General features: G+C 46.4%; 1 protein-coding gene across 1 annotated transcript in view; it reads right to left on the bottom strand.

Moving 5' to 3' along the window:
* Positions 1–18,225, bottom strand: part of atp2a3 (ATPase sarcoplasmic/endoplasmic reticulum Ca2+ transporting 3) — a 200,482-nt gene that overhangs the window by 110,745 nt on the left and 71,512 nt on the right. Inside the window, exons 4-5 of the mRNA XM_073053837.1 lie at positions 14,290–14,391; positions 4,535–4,673 (exon numbers count right to left, since the gene is read on the bottom strand). Coding sequence (XP_072909938.1) covers positions 4,535–4,673; positions 14,290–14,391 — 241 coding nt within the window. The remainder of the gene's footprint in view (positions 1–4,534; positions 4,674–14,289; positions 14,392–18,225) is intronic.

The raw sequence follows: 18,225 nt of genomic DNA, 5'->3' as shown, positions 1-18,225 counted from the left end.
AACCAGTCTTCTGCAAGTAGTGCTAGCCAATCCAATTTTGGTGGCACAATTACAGTATGCCCTGGCAAGCAGAGGGCACAATTACAGTATGGCCTGGCAAGCAGAGGGCACAATTACAGTATGGCCTGGCAAGCAGAGGGTACAATTACAGTAAGCCCTGGCAAGCAGAGGGCACAATTACAGTATGCCCTGGCAAGCAGAGGGTACAATTACAGTATGCCCTGGCAAGCAGAGGGCACAATTACAGTATGCCCTGGCAAGCAGAGGGTACAATTACAGTAAGCCCTGGCAAGCAGAGGGCACAATTACAGTATGCCCTGGCAAGCAGAGGGTACAATTACAGTATGCCCTGGCAAGCAGAGGGCACAATTACAGTATGGCCTGGCAAGCAGAGGGTACAATTACAGTAAGCCCTGGCAAGCAGAGGGCACAATTACAGCATGCCCTGGCAAGCAGAGGGCACAGTTACAGTATGGCCTGGCAAGCAGAGGGCACAATTACAGTATGGCCTGGCAAGCAGAGGGCACAATTACAGCATGCCCTGGCAAGCAGAGGGCACAGTTACAGCATCTCTGGCAAGCAGAGGGCACAGTTACAGTATGGCCTGGCAAGCAGAGGGCACAATTACAGTATGGCCTGGCAAGCAGAGGGCACAATTACAGTAAGCCCTGGCAAGCAGAGGGCACAATTACAGCATGGCCTGGCAAGCAGAGGGCACAATTACAGTATGCCCTGGCAAGCAGAGGGCACAATTACAGCATGGCCTGGCAAGCAGAGGGCACAATTACAGTATGCCCTGGCAAGCAGAGGGCACAATTACAGTATGCCCTGGCAAGCAGAGGGCACAATTACAGTAAGCCCTGGCAAGCAGAGGGCACAATTACAGCATGGCCTGGCAAGCAGAGGGCACAATTACAGTAAGCCCTGGCAAGCAGAGGGTACAATTACAGTATGCCCTGGCAAGCAGAGGGCACAATTACAGTATGCCCTGGCAAGCAGAGGGCACAATTACAGCATGGCCTGGCAAGCAGAGGGTACAATTACAGTATGCCCTGGCAAGCAGAGGGCACAATTACAGTATGGCCTGGCAAGCAGAGGGCACAATTACAGTAAGCCCTGGCAAGTAGAGGGCACAGTTACAGCAAGCCCTGGCAAGTAGAGGGCACAGTTACAGCATCTCTGGCAAGCAGAGGGCACAGTTACAGTATGGCCTGGCAAGCAGAGGGCACAATTACAGTATGGCCTGGCAAGCAGAGGGCACAATTACAGTAAGCCCTGGCAAGCAGAGGGCACAATTACAGCATGCCCTGGCAAGCAGAGGGCACAGTTACAGTATGGCCTGGCAAGCAGAGGGCACAATTACAGTATGCCCTGGCAAGCAGAGGGCACAATTACAGTAAGCCCTGGCAAGCAGAGGGCACAATTACAGTAAGCCCTGGCAAGCAGAGGGCACAATTACAGTATGGCCTGGCAAGCAGAGGGCACAATTACAGCATGGCCTGGCAAGCAGAGGGCACAATTACAATATGCCCTGGCAAGCAGAGGGCACAATTACCGCATGCCCTGGCAAGCAGAGGGTACAATTACAGTATGCCCTGGCAAACAGAGGGTACAATTACAGCATGCCCTGGCAAGCAGAGGGTACAATTACAGTATGGCCTGGCAAACAGAGGGTACAATTACAGTATGCCCTGGCAGAGGGTACCACTATGACCACGGTGGTCATCAACAGCCTGCGGACTTCCATCAGCTGCACTTGGACTTTCAGAGAAGCCCTTGGTGGGACTGTTACTAATTTTACAACATTTTAATGACACAAGGCAGGACTGAGAAATTACTGGACTAAACCTTCATACTTTCACTCAGTTGCCTCCATCTGTTCAAGACCCAGTCTCCTAGGGTCATGGTGCTCTCCGTCAACCAATGCCAGAGGCATTGACATTCCGTGCCTCACCACACCCAGCCAGAGACCCCATCCTCTGCGCTGTTGCAGACCCCAGTCTCCATACCCTATCAACTGACTCAACCCCAGTCAGTTCTACAAACACTAGACTAGATTCTCTGGGCTGTAATTCCCCACCATAATCCAGATCAGAAAGCAGTCTCCACCCAGGCTACTGTGCATGAATGTATGCACATTTCAAAGCAGTGAACGCCAACAAGATTTACAGGATGCATCAACGAACGCTTTGAATTCATTTACCAAACACAATGATACATGGACTGCCAACATTTCCCATGAAGTGTTGATAAGCAGGTGTGGCGGGTAGCTGTTTCTTTTCTCCTCAAGTCCTCCCCCTTGGCCAGGTTACCAGGTTGATTGACTGCCAATATTTCCAGTGAAGTTTGGATAATCAGGTGTGGCGGGTAGCTGTCTCTTTTCTCCCCACTTCCTGCCCCCTCAGCCAGGTTACCAGATTGAGTATTCCACGGACCCGTTATTGCAACTTTTTGAGACCAGAAACTCGGGGCATCACTCCCACTTAACCCCGGACCTCAGACCTAGAAAACCACGCTGCTAAAAATACTGAACTGTACACAAAAGGTCTTTTGTCTCCAGCAGTACACTGGAAAAAGAGGTCCTTCCATTCTACCCAAAGGAGAGACTCCTTTCCCATCTTACAATGTACAAATGATGGTGCAGAACCAGTGGTCCCAGCTTCCAGCACTGGGCCACCTAAGGTGGGAATACTACGGGTCGGGTCAGTGCAATACTTGTTCTTCTGGGTGGAGGTTGAAGAGCAGTGCAGGTCAACCTTTACTCTGTCCTTCACCAAAGCAAAGGGAGACAACTTTGCAAAAGGCCCAAGAGCCTGGAGTAGGGTTGGTGGCAGATGCAAGGATGGCTATATGTAGGCAGAGTAAAAAACACAACTGTTTAATCACAATATTGGGATTACAGTAATATTGTAATAATTCTAAACCATTGTCTATTATTTTATAAGCCTTCAGTGAAATTTCCAATTAACTATAATACGCACTTTGTGAATCAACACTTGAGCACTTTCTGTAATTAGTGTTGTGTAGTAATATAATTATGGGATTGATTGCATTAAATGTGCAAAATAAAGTCAACAGCTTCGAGACGTTACGATATTTGTTTTATCTTCTTGTTATGTTGATTCATCAATTCAGGATCCGTATTGTTTATCTGAGACGGCTCGGGAAGGAAAGAACATCCTTCCTTTAGGCATTGAAAGGAGATGAGAGGAATACACCGTGCACCCATCTTACAAGCCCAAATGCCGCAGAACACAGGACTTTGGGCATGTAGAGAAAAGTAACAAAAAATAATTCTGGGATGCTGGAAATCTGTAAAAAAAAACCCAGAAACACTGGAAAAATTCAGGTCAGCAGCATCTATGGGAAGACAACCAGCAAGTGTCTCAGGTTGAAGACCTTCTGTCAGAATCTGCTGAGATTTTCCAGCATTGACCGTTTTTTATTTTTGACATGAAGCACTTACTAATGTTTACCCTGTGAGAAATTGGACCTGGCTTCCATTCACACTGATCACAAAATCATTGTGCCATCTTATTTGTACATGAAATGGGATCTTCAATGTGCACAATGCATACTTGGCGGAAATTAAACCAAATGACTCCTCTTTACAAACTGCGTTAGCAACAAGCTTAGCTCATGTATTGTACACTGAAAATAGATGCAATCCAATTTCAGGGAAGTTCTCATCGCTCAGCAAGGTCCACGCTTCATAGATGCAGCAGAGGCCTGGATCAGGTGCAAGGAGGTTCTGAGGTCCTGGGGAACATTCCTGCCTGGGTAGGGATTTTGGCAGGAAAAGTGCTTTTTCAAGCCAAGATCTTGGAGGCACACTGAACTCCTGTCACATCTCATGGGCCTCTGCCTCAGAGTACGCTGTGCAAACATTGTGCTCTACTTTGAGTGTAGTTGCCAGGTTTATAGAGCCAGGAGAACTTTGGCCAAGTTGGGTCAGCTGAAAATCAGTGAGAGGACAATAGCCTCTGAGCCAGAAGGGAGTACCTCAAGAGGGTTTGGATCAGCTGTTAAACACAGGGCACATCGGTTTTCTCAGGGATAAAGTTCCAGGGTCCAATCTGAAGAGAAGCTTAGAACAATATGCGTGTCAAGCACACTAAACAAATTATTGGGCGATTTGTCTAATTGATCTTTACAGGACCTGGCTGTGGAGAGCAGGGCAATGACCACTCAACCCACAACCCATTTACTGTATGTGCTATCATTATGGAAATAGTAGAACTATGCAAGATTCCAACAGGCTATGTGTCCGGCACACCTACCTGTCACCAACATCCTGCTCAGGATTCCAGTGAGTTAAATCCCAACAAAATGATTACCCACAAGACAAGGTAACAGCTCCCAGAGAATCCATCTCAAGCTTTTAGTTCAGATTTGCCCGCAGAAGCAAATGGCACAGTCCTTCACACGTTCAACTGCTTTACAGGTTCATTAAACTTGGGGTCACCCAAGACAATACACCCAGATAGTCTGGAGTAATGGATATTCAGTTAGCTCACTGACAGAGCTCTCTTACCTGCAATTTCCACAATGTCTCCAGGCACAATGTCTCGAGCTTTGATTCTCTGCACGGCCTTCCTGTCCATCCGGTACACCTTGCCCATCTCAGGTTCGTACTCTTTGAGAGCCTCGATGGCATTTTCCGCATTCCTTTCCTGCAAATGTGGACAACGTGTTCACTGGCAGCTAGCAGCACAGGTTAATGGACTGTATCTGCACTGTGCTCACTATACACTGCCTGCCAGGCCACTATCCTTGTAACCCAGGTCACTTCTGAAGGCAGTCTAAAGTCCAGCACACTGGTCTCACACAAAAGTCTCACAGGATAAGGGCCTCAGGCCTTTCCCAAGGGACATTCTGGAATCAATCATTCAGTGTGAGAACTTCTAAGATGAGCAAGTTGCTCTTGAAATTTCTACTATTATATGAGCTTTCTTTTTACCTCTCCGTCTAGTCTATCATGTCTTTATTTCAGTTCTTTAAATACTATCATTTCTTTTCGTACAGACCAACCTGTGGCTTCTCCTTTCCAGAAGTCACAGCATCCTTGGCTTTTGCCTAAAGGTATAATATGTTGATTCCAATATCAACCTTGTTGATCTTAATTCACATGGACTGAAGTGCCTCTCTCCCTCTGCCAGGGTGATACTCAGCCATCCAAATGCAAACCAGACATAATTCTGTGTCATTCCGGGATAAATTCTGTTTTTCCATTCCAACTCTTTAGAAAACATATGGACGGTGACTTGTTTTCTTTCAATCTTATTTATCTCTTTTACTGCATTTTAAAAGTCATTAGCTAAAACCCCCTGATCCATCTGGCTGTCAACAACATTCAGACCCTCAGTTCTGAAGGAGTTCATGTCTCCTCATAAAATTCACTGCTTCTCATCTGTGGTCTAATGAAGTTCCAGAAGGTATCGGCCCCATTGCTAATTGTAACTCTATCATGTCACTGAAACAGCATTTCCAATCATGGAATATAAAATGTTTGTCAATTGTCTCGGCAGTTCCGGTTCAAAACCTTGTGGAATACCACTCCCCTGTGTCCACTGGTGTTAGTAGCTATCCTCTGCCCTAGAAGGAGCAGTCACTTGCACCCATTCCATCTTCAATTAGGTCATGATACCACAATTTAGCACCATATTTAGCTTATTACCAACACCATAGAAGAAAATCTCTGATTGGAAAATTACACTTGATTCAGAAACTCTCAGAATTTTACTACCCCTTCCATGGAAAGTATTTCCTGACTCCACTAATGAATCATTATCAAGTTTTAAGTTATTTTTAATTTTTCTGCATTCTCCTTTCAAAGGAAACAGGGATTCATCCTGCTGAACCCTTTGCCGTGTATCAGACCTCTTTCACCATCTCCTGGTCTTCCAAACTGACCGGGTGCACATGCTCAGTTCAAGTCATGGTTCTTTCAATTTAACTCTTAATCCTCAGTATCATTCCGAGGATAACCCGTCCTGCAGCAGACCATCGCTCCCTTACTTACTGGCCCTCCTTTGGTCGCGGTCGGCTATGCATGTTGCCATCTACCTTATTGGTGCAGTGCATTGTGTGGCTGACAAGACTAATGCAAGAGAGGCAGCCCCTAATGCAAGAGAGGTCGCATTTATAAGTGGTCTCATCTCTGCTGGAGATAGTGTTCCTTTCTGGATTTCTTTTGCCTTCTGCTGCTTTCAGGAGTTTTTCCCTCATCTGACTGAAGGTGTTGCTTCAAGGAGCTTCTCCATCTGGTGTGGGTGGCTACAAGTTCAATGTTGATGCCCAGCGGCTTCATGGCCCACTTGCATCTATCCTAGTAGCGCAGCGGTTCACTTGCATGAAGCCAGCTCACCACAGACGATGTCTTTTGGATGCAGCAGCCAGGGCTGAAGTGGTGACAGTGTTCACTCTAGAGTACAGGTCAGAGTAATGTTCTATCCACCCTCCATCTCTGTCTGTTTGCCTCTGTCTGTGTTTACTTCCCCATTGATGGATTAGAGGGGAGTCATCTTGCTCTGGGAGGGGCTGAGGGTTTCCTTGACACCATCATTGCCAGTCAGTGCTGCAGTCTGGACTTCCTCACTGAGCTACATCCAGTACTCTTTGTGCTGCAGCAGGCAGGCCGCTCTGAGGATCTGTCGGTCCCTCTCCATTGGTTTATGTTAGGCTGGGGGGGGCACATGTGGCTTCAGGGGTCATCTTACTGGATTTGTCTTTGAAGCATTTGTTTTCAAGGAGTTTTTCCCAAAGGTAGCCAACAGTGTGCTAGAGATGGTATTCTGTTGAAGTTCCCATTTCTCTGCGACAGCTACTGGAAGCTCTGTTCTTTCTCAAAGGACTTGGCAAAATACTACAGCAGTCTGAGTGAGACATCAATGCGAGGGTCCCCTTCTCGTTCAGCGTGACAGAATTTCTTTGCCTGCAGTCTGATCTTGCAACACCCCAGCGAGTGATCTGTGTCACAGTGGGAATGTATGAAAAGCACGCTGCTGATGACGGAGCACCTGACCAGAATCACAACCAGCCAGTGCCAGTGTCTGAGGCAAGGGTGTCTCCATGAAAACTTGTGTTGAAACTTGGTCTGGAAGTAGGAGTTGGTAATAACGATAAGCACAGAACTCCAGCATTCACTGAATGTTTGGCAAGCTGCAGTTTTTAACATTACAGTCACGGGTGGTCAGAACTTAATGCCATACACTCAATGGGGTCCATCTTGGTATTTCATCTTCCTTGAGAGAAAGACAAATGGTATGTTAACGCTTTTCACCCATCAACCAGTTTAAACCATGAGACACAAACACCTGCATCTCACCGCTCTCCAAGTTCTCTCCGGCAATTTCGGATCCAAATGGCTTCAACGTTCTTCGTAAAAACAGGACAGCTCAGTCTTTTAAAGGTGGAGGAGGTGGAATATGCTTTGCGATTAACTCATCACGTGGCAGTTCTGTCTCAGTCCTGCTCACCCAACCTGGAACATCTAGGGGTCAAATGTCACCTATTTTATCAGCCAAGGAAGCTTTCTGCTGTCATTCTGTTGGTGATGTACACTCCACCTCAGGACAGGCAGGCACTGGAAAATACAGGCAGATACAAAACTGCACACCCTGGTGTCTTCCCTTTCATTGCGGGAGATTTTAACCAGGCCAGCTTGAAGAAGTCTCTGAGCAGCTACCACCAGCATATCACCTGTGGAAGCACAGAAGCCACCATCAAGAATGCCTACTGTGCCATTCCACGCCCATACTTCAGGAAATCCAATCATCTGGCTGTACTTCCATTCCCAGTGTATAGGCAGAGACTACAAACTGCAATATCAATGGTGAGGACAGTCAAGAGGTGGGGTTGGAGGAGTGCTTACAGGACTGCTTTGAGTTGGTGGACTGAACAATATTCAGCGATTCATCGCCCAGTCTGAATGAATATGCCACAGTTGTCCCTCACTTCATCAAGACCTTTGTGGATCAGTGTGCATCTTCAAAAGCATACTGGACATACCCAAGCCAAAAGCTGTGGATGAACCAGGAGATTTGTAGTCTGCTGAGGGCGAGATCTGTGGCATACAAGACTGGTAACCCAGAGCTATTCAGGTTTAGTTGTGACTTACAGAAGGCCACGATAAGGATGAAAAAACAATTCTGATTGAGGTCAGAGACAGAATCAGATGCATCTTAGGTCTGGCAGGATTTTCAGGCCATTACCTCCCTCAAAGCAAAATGGCTCTGATGCTTTACTCCCAGACGAGCTCAGCGCCTCTTATGCTCACTGTGAAAGGGAGAGTAAAACGACACCTGCGTGAATCCCTGCAGTATCTGGTGATCTCTATCTCAGAGGCTGATATCGGAACATCTTTCAGGAGAGTAAACCCTCGCAAGGCATCAGGCTCTGATGGTCTACCTGGTAGAGCTGTGAAAACCTGTGCCAACCAACTGGTGGGGTGTTCAAGGACATCTTCAATCTCTCACTGCTGCAGTCAAAGATCCCTCCTGCTTCAGAAGGGTGACAATTTCACCAGTGCCCAAAAGCAGGGCGAGCTTCTCAATGACTTTCTCCCAGTGGACTCACATCAGTGCTTTGAGAGGTTAGTCATGGCTAGAGTTAGTTCCTGCCCAAGCAAGGACCTGGACCTCCTGCAATTTCCCAATCACCACCATATGTCTTCGGCTGATGCAATCTCACTCGGCCTTTGATCACCACGACCATGGCTATACCTATATGAGGCTACTGTTTATTGATTACAGCTCAAAGTTCAACACCATCAGACCTTCCGTACTGATCAACAAGCTCCCAAACCTGGGCCTCTGTAACTGTATCCTCACCAGCAGACCACAGTCTATGTGGATTGGAAATAACATCTCGTCCTTGCTGACAATCAACCCTGGTGCACCTCAGGGATTTGTGCTTAGCCCACTGTTCTGCTTTGTCTATACTCACAATTATGCGGCTAGACACACATCAAACAGCAGATACAAATTTGCTGACAACACAACTATTATTGCCAGAATTTCAAATGGTGGTGAGGAGGCGTACAGTAGCAAGAAGTATCAGATGGTTGAGTGATGACCTTGCACTCAATGTCAGTAAGACCAAGGAAATGATTATGGACTTCAAGAAAGAAAAGTCAAGGGAGCAGACACTAGTCCTCTTCAAAAGATAAATGTAAAGGGAGAGCAGTTTCAAGTTCCTGGATGTCAACATCTCTGAAGATCTATCTGGGACCCAAGATATAGATGAAGTTACAAGAAAGGCACAACAGCAGCTTTATTTTATTAGGAGTTTTTGGGGACTTGGTCTGTCACCAAAGACACTTGCAAATTTCTACACGTTTGGTGAAGAGCATTCTAACTGGTTGCATCATCATCTGGTATGGACGGGCTACTACACAGGATCAGAAAAAGCTACAGAAAGTTGTAAACTCAGCCAATCCATCATGGACACTATCTTCCATAGTATCAAGGACACCTTCAAAAGGAGATGTTTCAAAAAGGTGGTATCCATCATTAAGGACCCCATCACCCAGAGCATTTCCTCTTCTCATTGCTACCATCAAGGAAAAGGTATAGGAGTCTGAAGACACACATGCAATGTTTCAGGAACAAGTTCTTCCCCTCTGCTATCACATTTCTGAATGGACATTAAACCCATCAACACTAACTCAGTATTTTTCTACTCTTTTTTCACTACTTATTTAATATACACACATAGATGTATATACACACAAAAATATATATGCACTTAAATATACATACAAACTTCATGTAATTTATAGTTTTTTTTTGCATTGCAATGTACTGCTGCGGCAAAATAATAAATATCCTGACAATTGCCTGAGATATTAAACTCAATTCTGATTCGTTAACAACATCCTATGATTCATCATTCTTGGAGCAAGCCTAAACTCTGATTACCATAACTTTGCTTTTGCCTGCAATCGGTGCCCCTTCGCATGCTGCTCTCATTTGTAGAACCAAGTCTGCCAACTTTGTATCTAATTTGGATACATAACTCTTTCTTCATCATGCACGTCATGGCTTTATGTTCTAGGGACCAAACCAGGGAAATATTACAAACTCCTTTCTTATTACAAGTCCTCTACTTCCCAAACACCCTCAATCTTATAATTGCAAACTCACTTTTAAAAAGGTGCACTTTCACTTCTACTAAAAGCAATCACGCTTGTAGACAACTCCCTTATCCATCACATTTCTCACTTGGTCTGCCCGATTCAGTGGTTCCTCTGGATCAGGGGATTTTCAGAAGGCCTTTGACAAGGTGCCACACATGAGGCTGCTTAGCAAGATAAGAGCCCATGGAGTTACAGGGGAGTTACTAGCGAGGGTGGAGCATTGGCTGCTCCGCAGAAAAGAGTGGGAATATAGGGATCTATTCTGGCTAGCTGCCAGTTACCAGTTGAATTCCACAGGGGTCGATGTTGGGACCGCTGCTTTTTTTGATGTATGTCAATGATTTGGACTGGGATTAATAGATTTGTGACTAAATTTGCCAATGATTCAAACATAGGTGGAGGAGTGGGTAGTGTTGAGGAAAGAGAGAGCCTGTAGAGAGACTTAGATAGTTTAGGGAATGGGCAAAGAAGTGGCAAATGAAATACAAGGTTGGAAAGTGTATGGTCATGCACTTTGGTGGAAGAAATAAACAGGCAGACTATTATTTAGATGGGGAGAGAATTCAAAATGCAGAGGTGCAAAGGGACTTGGGAGTCCTTGTGCAGGAGACCCTAAAGGTTAACCTCCAGGTTGAGTCGGTGGTGAAGAATGTGAATACAATGTCGGCATTCATTTCTAGAGGTATAGAATACAAGAGCAGGGATGTGATGTTGAGACCACACGGAGTATTTTGTGCAGTTTTGGGCTCCTTATTTTAGAAAGGATATACTGACATTGGAGAGGGTTTAGAGAAAATTCAGGAGAATGATTCCAGGAATGAAAGGGTTACTGTATGAGGAACATCTGGCAGCTCTTGGACTATATTCCCTGGAGTTCAAGAGAATGAGGGGGGATCTCATAGAAACATTTTAAACATTAAAAGGCCTGAACGGATTAGATATGGCAAAGTTATTTCCCATGGTAGGGGATTCTAGGACAAAAGGGCACGACTTCAGGATTGAAGGACATCCTTTTAGAACTGAGATGCGAAGAAATTACTTTAGTCAGAGGGTGGTAAATCTGTGGAATTTGTTGCCGCGAGTGGCTGTGGAGGCCAAGTCACCGGGTGTATTTAAAGCAGAGATAGATAGGTTCTTGATTAGCCAGGGCACCAAAGGGTATGGGGAGAAAGCAGGGGAGTGGGGATGACTGGAAGAATTGGATCAGCCCATGATTGAATGACAAAGCAGACTCTATGGGCCGAATGGCCTACTTTTGCTCCTATATCTTATGGTCTCCACCACTATACTGTACATCAGTACTTGTCTTCCTTCTGAACTACGGGTTCAATATGTGATTCTTTTTAAATCCAAAAACAGAACTTATAACTTTCCCCAAACCTCCAAATCTATAAGTAACACAGTTATAATCTGCCCTGGCAACTTCAATTATTCTTTGTGTGGAAACCATCGAGTATCTTTAGTTCATTATCTTCTATAATCCCACTTTTTGTTATACTTAATTCAATAAGGTCCTCCCCTTGATTTATCTTTAATGTGCCCACTCCTGCACACCTTTCCCACTGCTGTGAAAAACAGATGAGGCACACTCAGCATGCTGCCAAACCTATGACCCTTATTTATTGGTCCACATGTTCCCTTTGTCATTCTTCCTCTGATTAAATTTAGAGGTAAAGGTAACTCCAGTTTGTTGCTGGTACGATCGTATCACAAACATTGCTTTAGTCGCTTTCTTACCATTACACTCTGACTATGTGGAAAACTGTAGTTAGTTTTGATATCCACTCACATGCACTAGTAAATCCCCAAACACTAAATTTCATCACATTCTATTTCAATATATTCTGTCCCTTTCTCCCTTGTTACTTTTCCAACATCTGACAGCTTTTGAAAAGTATTAATTGGAGACTGTGCTACAGTCCCTCAGGGCAAGGCTGAGCCCATTCCCTTCAGCCATCTAAATGCCTCCTTTCACCTAGTGTCCAAATGTCTAGCTAGGTCATTTAGCCCCAGCCTAAATCCTGAAGTAGATTCTACAAACTCCGTCCTTTGTATAAAAAGATTTTGCACACCGATCCTTACGGTTTTTGGAATTCATTGCCCAGCACAAAGGAAGCTGATGACAAACCACTCTAACCATTTCTAGCAACACGGTTACAACCCAGTTTGCTGGGTCACTTCAGACGTTAGTTCAAATCGATTACAATACTCTGGGTCTGGACTTCCTCCCCTGATGAAATAGCAGGATTTTCCTGATTAACCAGTGGTCATCCCTGGTCTCCAGTCTCACTACTTCCCCCTGTCCCAGTCCTGATGCAGAATCCATTGCTCATTTCAGACTCAGTCACAGTCTCAGCACCTGAATGGTGCAGAGGAAGAGAGACCAGAGTAGTCTTTGCTAATGGTGGGATGCTGTCAGTAAAACATCAGATCCTGAACTTGCTAAAGAGGGTTAGTTACAAAAAGTAAAATGTTACGTGGAGTTATTATGAAACACTGGTTAGGCCACAGCAACTAAAGTGTTAAGAGTGCTGTATTCCTGGGATTTCCTCCTATTGAAAGTCACTCCTCCCTGCATGTAAACAGAACAAGTAGCTTCCCTGTTTTTCAGTCTCCTTCCCCTTGTAACAACCGTGCAGCTAAGTGCAGAATATACATATTGACTGCACTTCTACATGATTAGTCTTTTATTTTCCAAGCACTACAAGGCCTACTAATTCCCTCTCAAGCTAAACATCACTTCAAGTATTCTATGTGTAGTTTTACAACCCATTCTTTCAATTCGCTAACAGATTCTGAAACCTTTCCTTCCTAGTATTAACTAATTCCTTAACGTGGTGTCATAAAGATTTTAGATGATTCCTGATTCGTTTAGTTTATCAGTGAACCAGAATGGTGCCAACTCTGTACCTGTGAAATGCCAATTCCCACTTCCCCCCAGATTTAACAGCCTGTGCAGTGAGCAATTCCTAAGCATTTTAAATTGACAGCAACAAAAGATGTGGTTATAGTAGGATCAGAGCAGTCCATTCAGCCCATTATGCAACTCCAAAAATGCAAGGCGTGTATCTAGACCAGACTGCACCAGCCCAGGACGTGGGGGTGGGTAGGGGAGGATCTGTGTCCTCCCAAGGATTCTCATGGACAATGAACTAGCCCAGGACAGGGGGAGGATCTGTGTCCTCCCAAGGATTCTCGTGGACAATACACCAGCCCAGGATGGGGGAGGGTCTGTGTCCTCCTAAAGATTCTCATGGACAATGTACTAGCCCAGGACAGGGGGAGGGTCTGTGTCCTCCCGAGGATTCTCGTGGACAATGTACCAGCCCAGGACAGGGGGAGGGTCTGTGTCCTCCTAAAGATTCTCATGGACAATATACTAGCCCAGGACAGGGGGAGGGTCTGTGTCCTCCCGAGGATTCTCATGGACAATGTACTAGCCCAGGACAGGGGGAGGGTCTGTGTCCTCCCGAGTATTCTCGTAGACAATGTACCAACCCAGGACAGGGGGAGGGTCTGTGTCCTCTTAAAGATTCTCATGGACAATGTACCAGCCCAGGACAAAGGGGAAAGGATTATTGTCCTCCCAAAACTTCTCATGGACAACTAAAACTCTCTCTGCCAAATATAGGGGCAGAATATTTCAGAGAAACTTCATCTTTTATATCTTGATGAAAGCTTGCAGATACAAGCCATGCTGAAATGTTTAACGAATAGCCGAAACAGATGATATATTTGTTTTTAAAACATTAGCTCTGTTCACTACCTGATATAGATTCCAGAAGGTTCAAGGATGATGTGAAGCTATTTATAATTCTGAACCTTTGCATCAGTCTAAAGGAATAAGGAGTTTTCTGTATGAGAACCAGTGGGGGTTAGGACACTCTCAGAAGAAAGCCTTCATCCATGGGTTACAATAGCACAATTATTGTGACCTGAAAGACCAGTGGCCCAGGCCAGATGGTAGGGTCATGGTTAATATTAGATGGCCCTCAGGTGAGGTGGCGCACTGACAATTGTGCAGTTTACGAGTCTAGGGCAGCCCAAGTGCCACCTGGAAGGAGATGAGGTTTGCAGAAGTAAGTGGGGGAGGAGGTAGTGAAACAATAAAACAAGGAGTTGGGTTAAACAAAGTAACATTGAGTTCTCACCTGCCACACACCAACCAGAGCATTCACAATCAGGATCAGAAGGATCACGAAAGGTTCCACGAAAGCAGTGATGGTTTTCTCTTCCTCAAACCATGCCAATACCTAGAACGCAAAAAAGCAGCCATGAGCCCTGGATCTTCCCAGATACGGCCATCCACCAACAGGATCAGCAACGGCCCCGTGCACCGACCGGTACCAACGGCCCCCGTGCACCGACCGGTACCAACGGCCCCCGTGCACCGACCGGTACCAACGGCCCCGGTGCACCGACCGGTACCAACAGCCCGGTGCACCGACCGGTACCAACAGCCCCAGTGCACCGACCGGTACCAACGGCCCGGTGCACCGACCGGTACCAACGGCCCCAGTGCACCGACCGGTACCAACGGCCCGGTGCACCGACCGGTACCAACGGCCCCAGTGCACCGACCGGTACCAACGGCCCGGTGCACCGACCGGTACCAACGGCCCGGTGCACCGACCGGTACCAACGGAAGCTCATTGCCAGAGCTTTACCTGAGCGGGTGTGGAAGAACTCGGCACAATCCTGGCAGAGTGTCTGGTACCTGAAATGTAAACTTTGCTTCTCTTTCCACGGGCTCTACCCGAGCTGCTGAGCGTTTCCAGCAGTTTGTGCTTTTATTACAGGATCGCCCCAATTTCCAGTAAGCCCTCACATTAGCCTCAAGATTCGGGGGAGCAGATTTAGGACGGAGGTGAGGAGGAACTGCTTTACTCAGAGGATGGTGAATCTGTGGACGTACAAAAAAGCTGGATGAACTCAGCAGGTCGGGCAGCATCCGTTGAAAGGAGCAGTCAACGTTTCGGGTCGAGACCCTTCGTCAGGACTAAAGAAGGAGGGGGCAGGGGCCCTATAAAGAAGGTGGGGGGAGGGTGGAAAACCAATCAGAGGAAAGATCAAGGGGTGGGGGAGGGGAAGCAGGGAGGGGATAGGCCGGAGAGGTGAAGAAGGAGTCTAAGGGGAAAGCACTATGGGTAGTAGAAGAAGGCAGAGTCATGAGAGGTGATAGGCAGCTAGAAGAGGAGACAGAGTGAAGGTGGGATGGGGGAAGGGAGATGGAGGGAATTACCGGAAGTTGGAGAATTCGATGTTCATACCAAGGGGTTGGAGACTACCCAGACAGTATATAAGATGTTGTTCCTCCAACCAAAGTTTGGCCTCATCATGGCAGTAGAGGAGGCCATGTATGGACATATCTGAATGGGAATGTGAAGCAGAGTTGAAGTGAGTGGCAACCGGGAGATCCTGTCTGTTATGGCGGACGGAGCGGAGGTGCTCGACGAAGCGGTCCCCCAAACTGTGTCGGGTCTCGCCGATGTAGAGAAGGCTGCACCGGATGCAATAGATTACCCCAACAGACTCACAAGTGAAGTGTTGCCTCACCTGGAAGGACTGTTTGGGGCCCTGAATGGTGGTAAGAGAGGAGGTGTAGGGACAGGTGTAGCACTTACACTTGCAGGAATAAGTACCAGGTGGGAGATCTGTGGGGAGGGACGTGTGGACCAGGCAGTCGCATTCTCGTTCATTCTCATTCAGTCCTTCGCATTCTCGAATTCATCGAATTCTCCAACTTCCGGTAATTCCCTCCCTCTCCCTTCCCCATCCCACCTTCACTCTGTCTCCTCTTCTAGCTGCCTATCACCTCTCATGACTCTGCCTTCTTCTACTACCCATAGTGCTTTCCCCTTAGATTCCTTCTTCATTTCTCCTGCCTATCCCCTCCCTGCTTCCCCTCCCTCACCCCTTGATCTTTCCTCTGACTGGTTTTGTGACCCTCCCCCCACCTTCTTTATAGGGCCCCTGCCCCCTCCTTCTTTAGTCCTGACGAAGGGTCTCAACCCGAAACGTTGACTGCTCCTTTCAACGGATGCTGCCCAACCTGCTGAGTTCATCCAGCTTTTTTGTACGTCTTGATTTGACCACAGCATCTGCAGTGTACTTTGTGTTTACTATTGGAGAATCTGTGGAGTTCTCTGCTCAATGAAGCAGTGGAGGCTACCTCAGTAAACATATTTAAGACAATGTTGAATAGATTTTTGCATAGTAGGGGAATTAAGAGTTATGTAGAAAGACAGGTGGGTGGAGACAAATTCATGGCCAGATCAGCCATGATCTTATTGAATGGCGGAGCAGGCTCATTAGGCCAGATGTCCTACTCCTGCTCCTATTTCTTATGTTCTTATGTTGTGATATACCCAGGGCCTGCTTCTCATGAGCTGTGACCCCCATCTCAGTGTTGGAATGCCCTCTGTATCCTCTTCCCAGTAGGAAACTTTCAAAATCAAACAAATCCAAACAGAATTTCTCAGCTGCACATTCCCAATGAGAATCCCAAGGGAATTGTCCTACTTGTTCCTGCTCTACCACAAAATCCAATCACAGAAACATGTCCTAACCCTCTGCTGAGAACCAAGTCATGCAAAATCAACAGTGAGAGAAACCATTAAATATTTCACCCCAGTGACCCATCATCACAGCCAGTTGGAATGAATTACATCAACTCCCTCATCAGGTTCAGCCTAATGTCATGGATTATTGATGTTCATGACGGCAAGGTCTGCATTTATTGATCATCCCTAACTGCTTTTGAAAAGGTGGTGACAAGTCATTATGTCACACTGTTGCAGCTTTAAGATTTAAAGAGTAAGTCATTTGAAATGTAACAGCCACAAAAAGCCATTTGGCCTTTCAAGTCTGCATTGGTTCCAACAAGAATGCAGCTGCACCTCTGCTCTTTCCCCATAGCCGTGCAACACTTTACCTGCAAGTACCAATTCAATTCTCTTCTGAAAGTCACCAGTGTGCTCCAGGTAATAACTACTCACCACGTTAACGGACTTCTACTCATCTTGGTTATTCTGACCTTTTGTTCTTACGGTTCCCAACCCAAAACAGTTTTCCTGTCTACACCCTGAACTCTTCCTGACCTATAACACACATCCTGTCAACCAGAATTACTCCCTGTAAGATGGCGGCATGCTCGGACACAGCTGCCTCTCTGGGTCCAAACAAAGGTGACATTATTGATCCTTTCTGCCTTTTTCACATTCACAACACAGGTGGAATGGATATTAAGAACACCAAGTGCAGCAAGTCTACCCCACTAGTAAGTTGCTGGATAACGGTGAAGCTGGACTTGTACACCATCTTGCAGCCTATTTCAGTCATCTAAGGAAGAAGGCATCAGGAGCAGGGCACGGTCCAACGGACGGCGTGGGTTATCATCTTGGATGTTTTTGTTGTGATCGCAAGACGCAGGTGGACATTGGTAATGTACAATACTGCAAGTCCGATTCACTGCTTCATTGGTGAGACCGACGGTGGGGGAGCTGCGTGGCCTTGGTTGTGGTGCAGACCAGGACCTCATTCATGCCTCATGGTTGTCTTCGAAGGCTGCCAAAGGAAACGCCGAAGCCGGTTGTGTTCTGCTGGATTGCGTGCTGAGTTGGAGGCTAGCCCCTCCTGTCTGTGCTGCCCTTCAGTGTTCAGTTGGTGAAAGACGAGCTAGATTGTACCCGTCTGCAGCTAACTGCACCGCATGAGGAACTGCTATGAGCAGTTCTTGCAGAAACATGGCTCCAGGATAACATCCATGCGTCATCAATCTACAGGACATGACACTCAAGGACTCAGGCTAAATCATTTTCCTTGATATTTATTTTGTAAGCATGTTTTTCTATAACCATAATTATATACGCTATATGTGCGGTGTGCTGTGTGAGATTGCTGGTTCTGTGTTTTACACCTTGGCCCCGGAGTACTGTAATGCTCTTTTGTTTGGCTGTATTCATGTGTATGGTAGAATGACAATTAAACCTGAACTTGAACCTCCTCTGTCCTGAAGAAAGCACTTCTAGCTTCCTCAGATGTTTCCCATAATCCAGGAGGCCCATTCCTGAAGCCATTCCAGTAAA

The sequence above is a fragment of the Hemitrygon akajei genome, chromosome 8 (assembly GCF_048418815.1).
Source record: "Hemitrygon akajei chromosome 8, sHemAka1.3, whole genome shotgun sequence".
Lineage (NCBI taxonomy): Eukaryota > Metazoa > Chordata > Chondrichthyes > Myliobatiformes > Dasyatidae > Hemitrygon > Hemitrygon akajei.
Note: the sequence above shows the minus strand (reverse complement) of the source record. Positions and strands in the feature narration are given on the sequence as shown.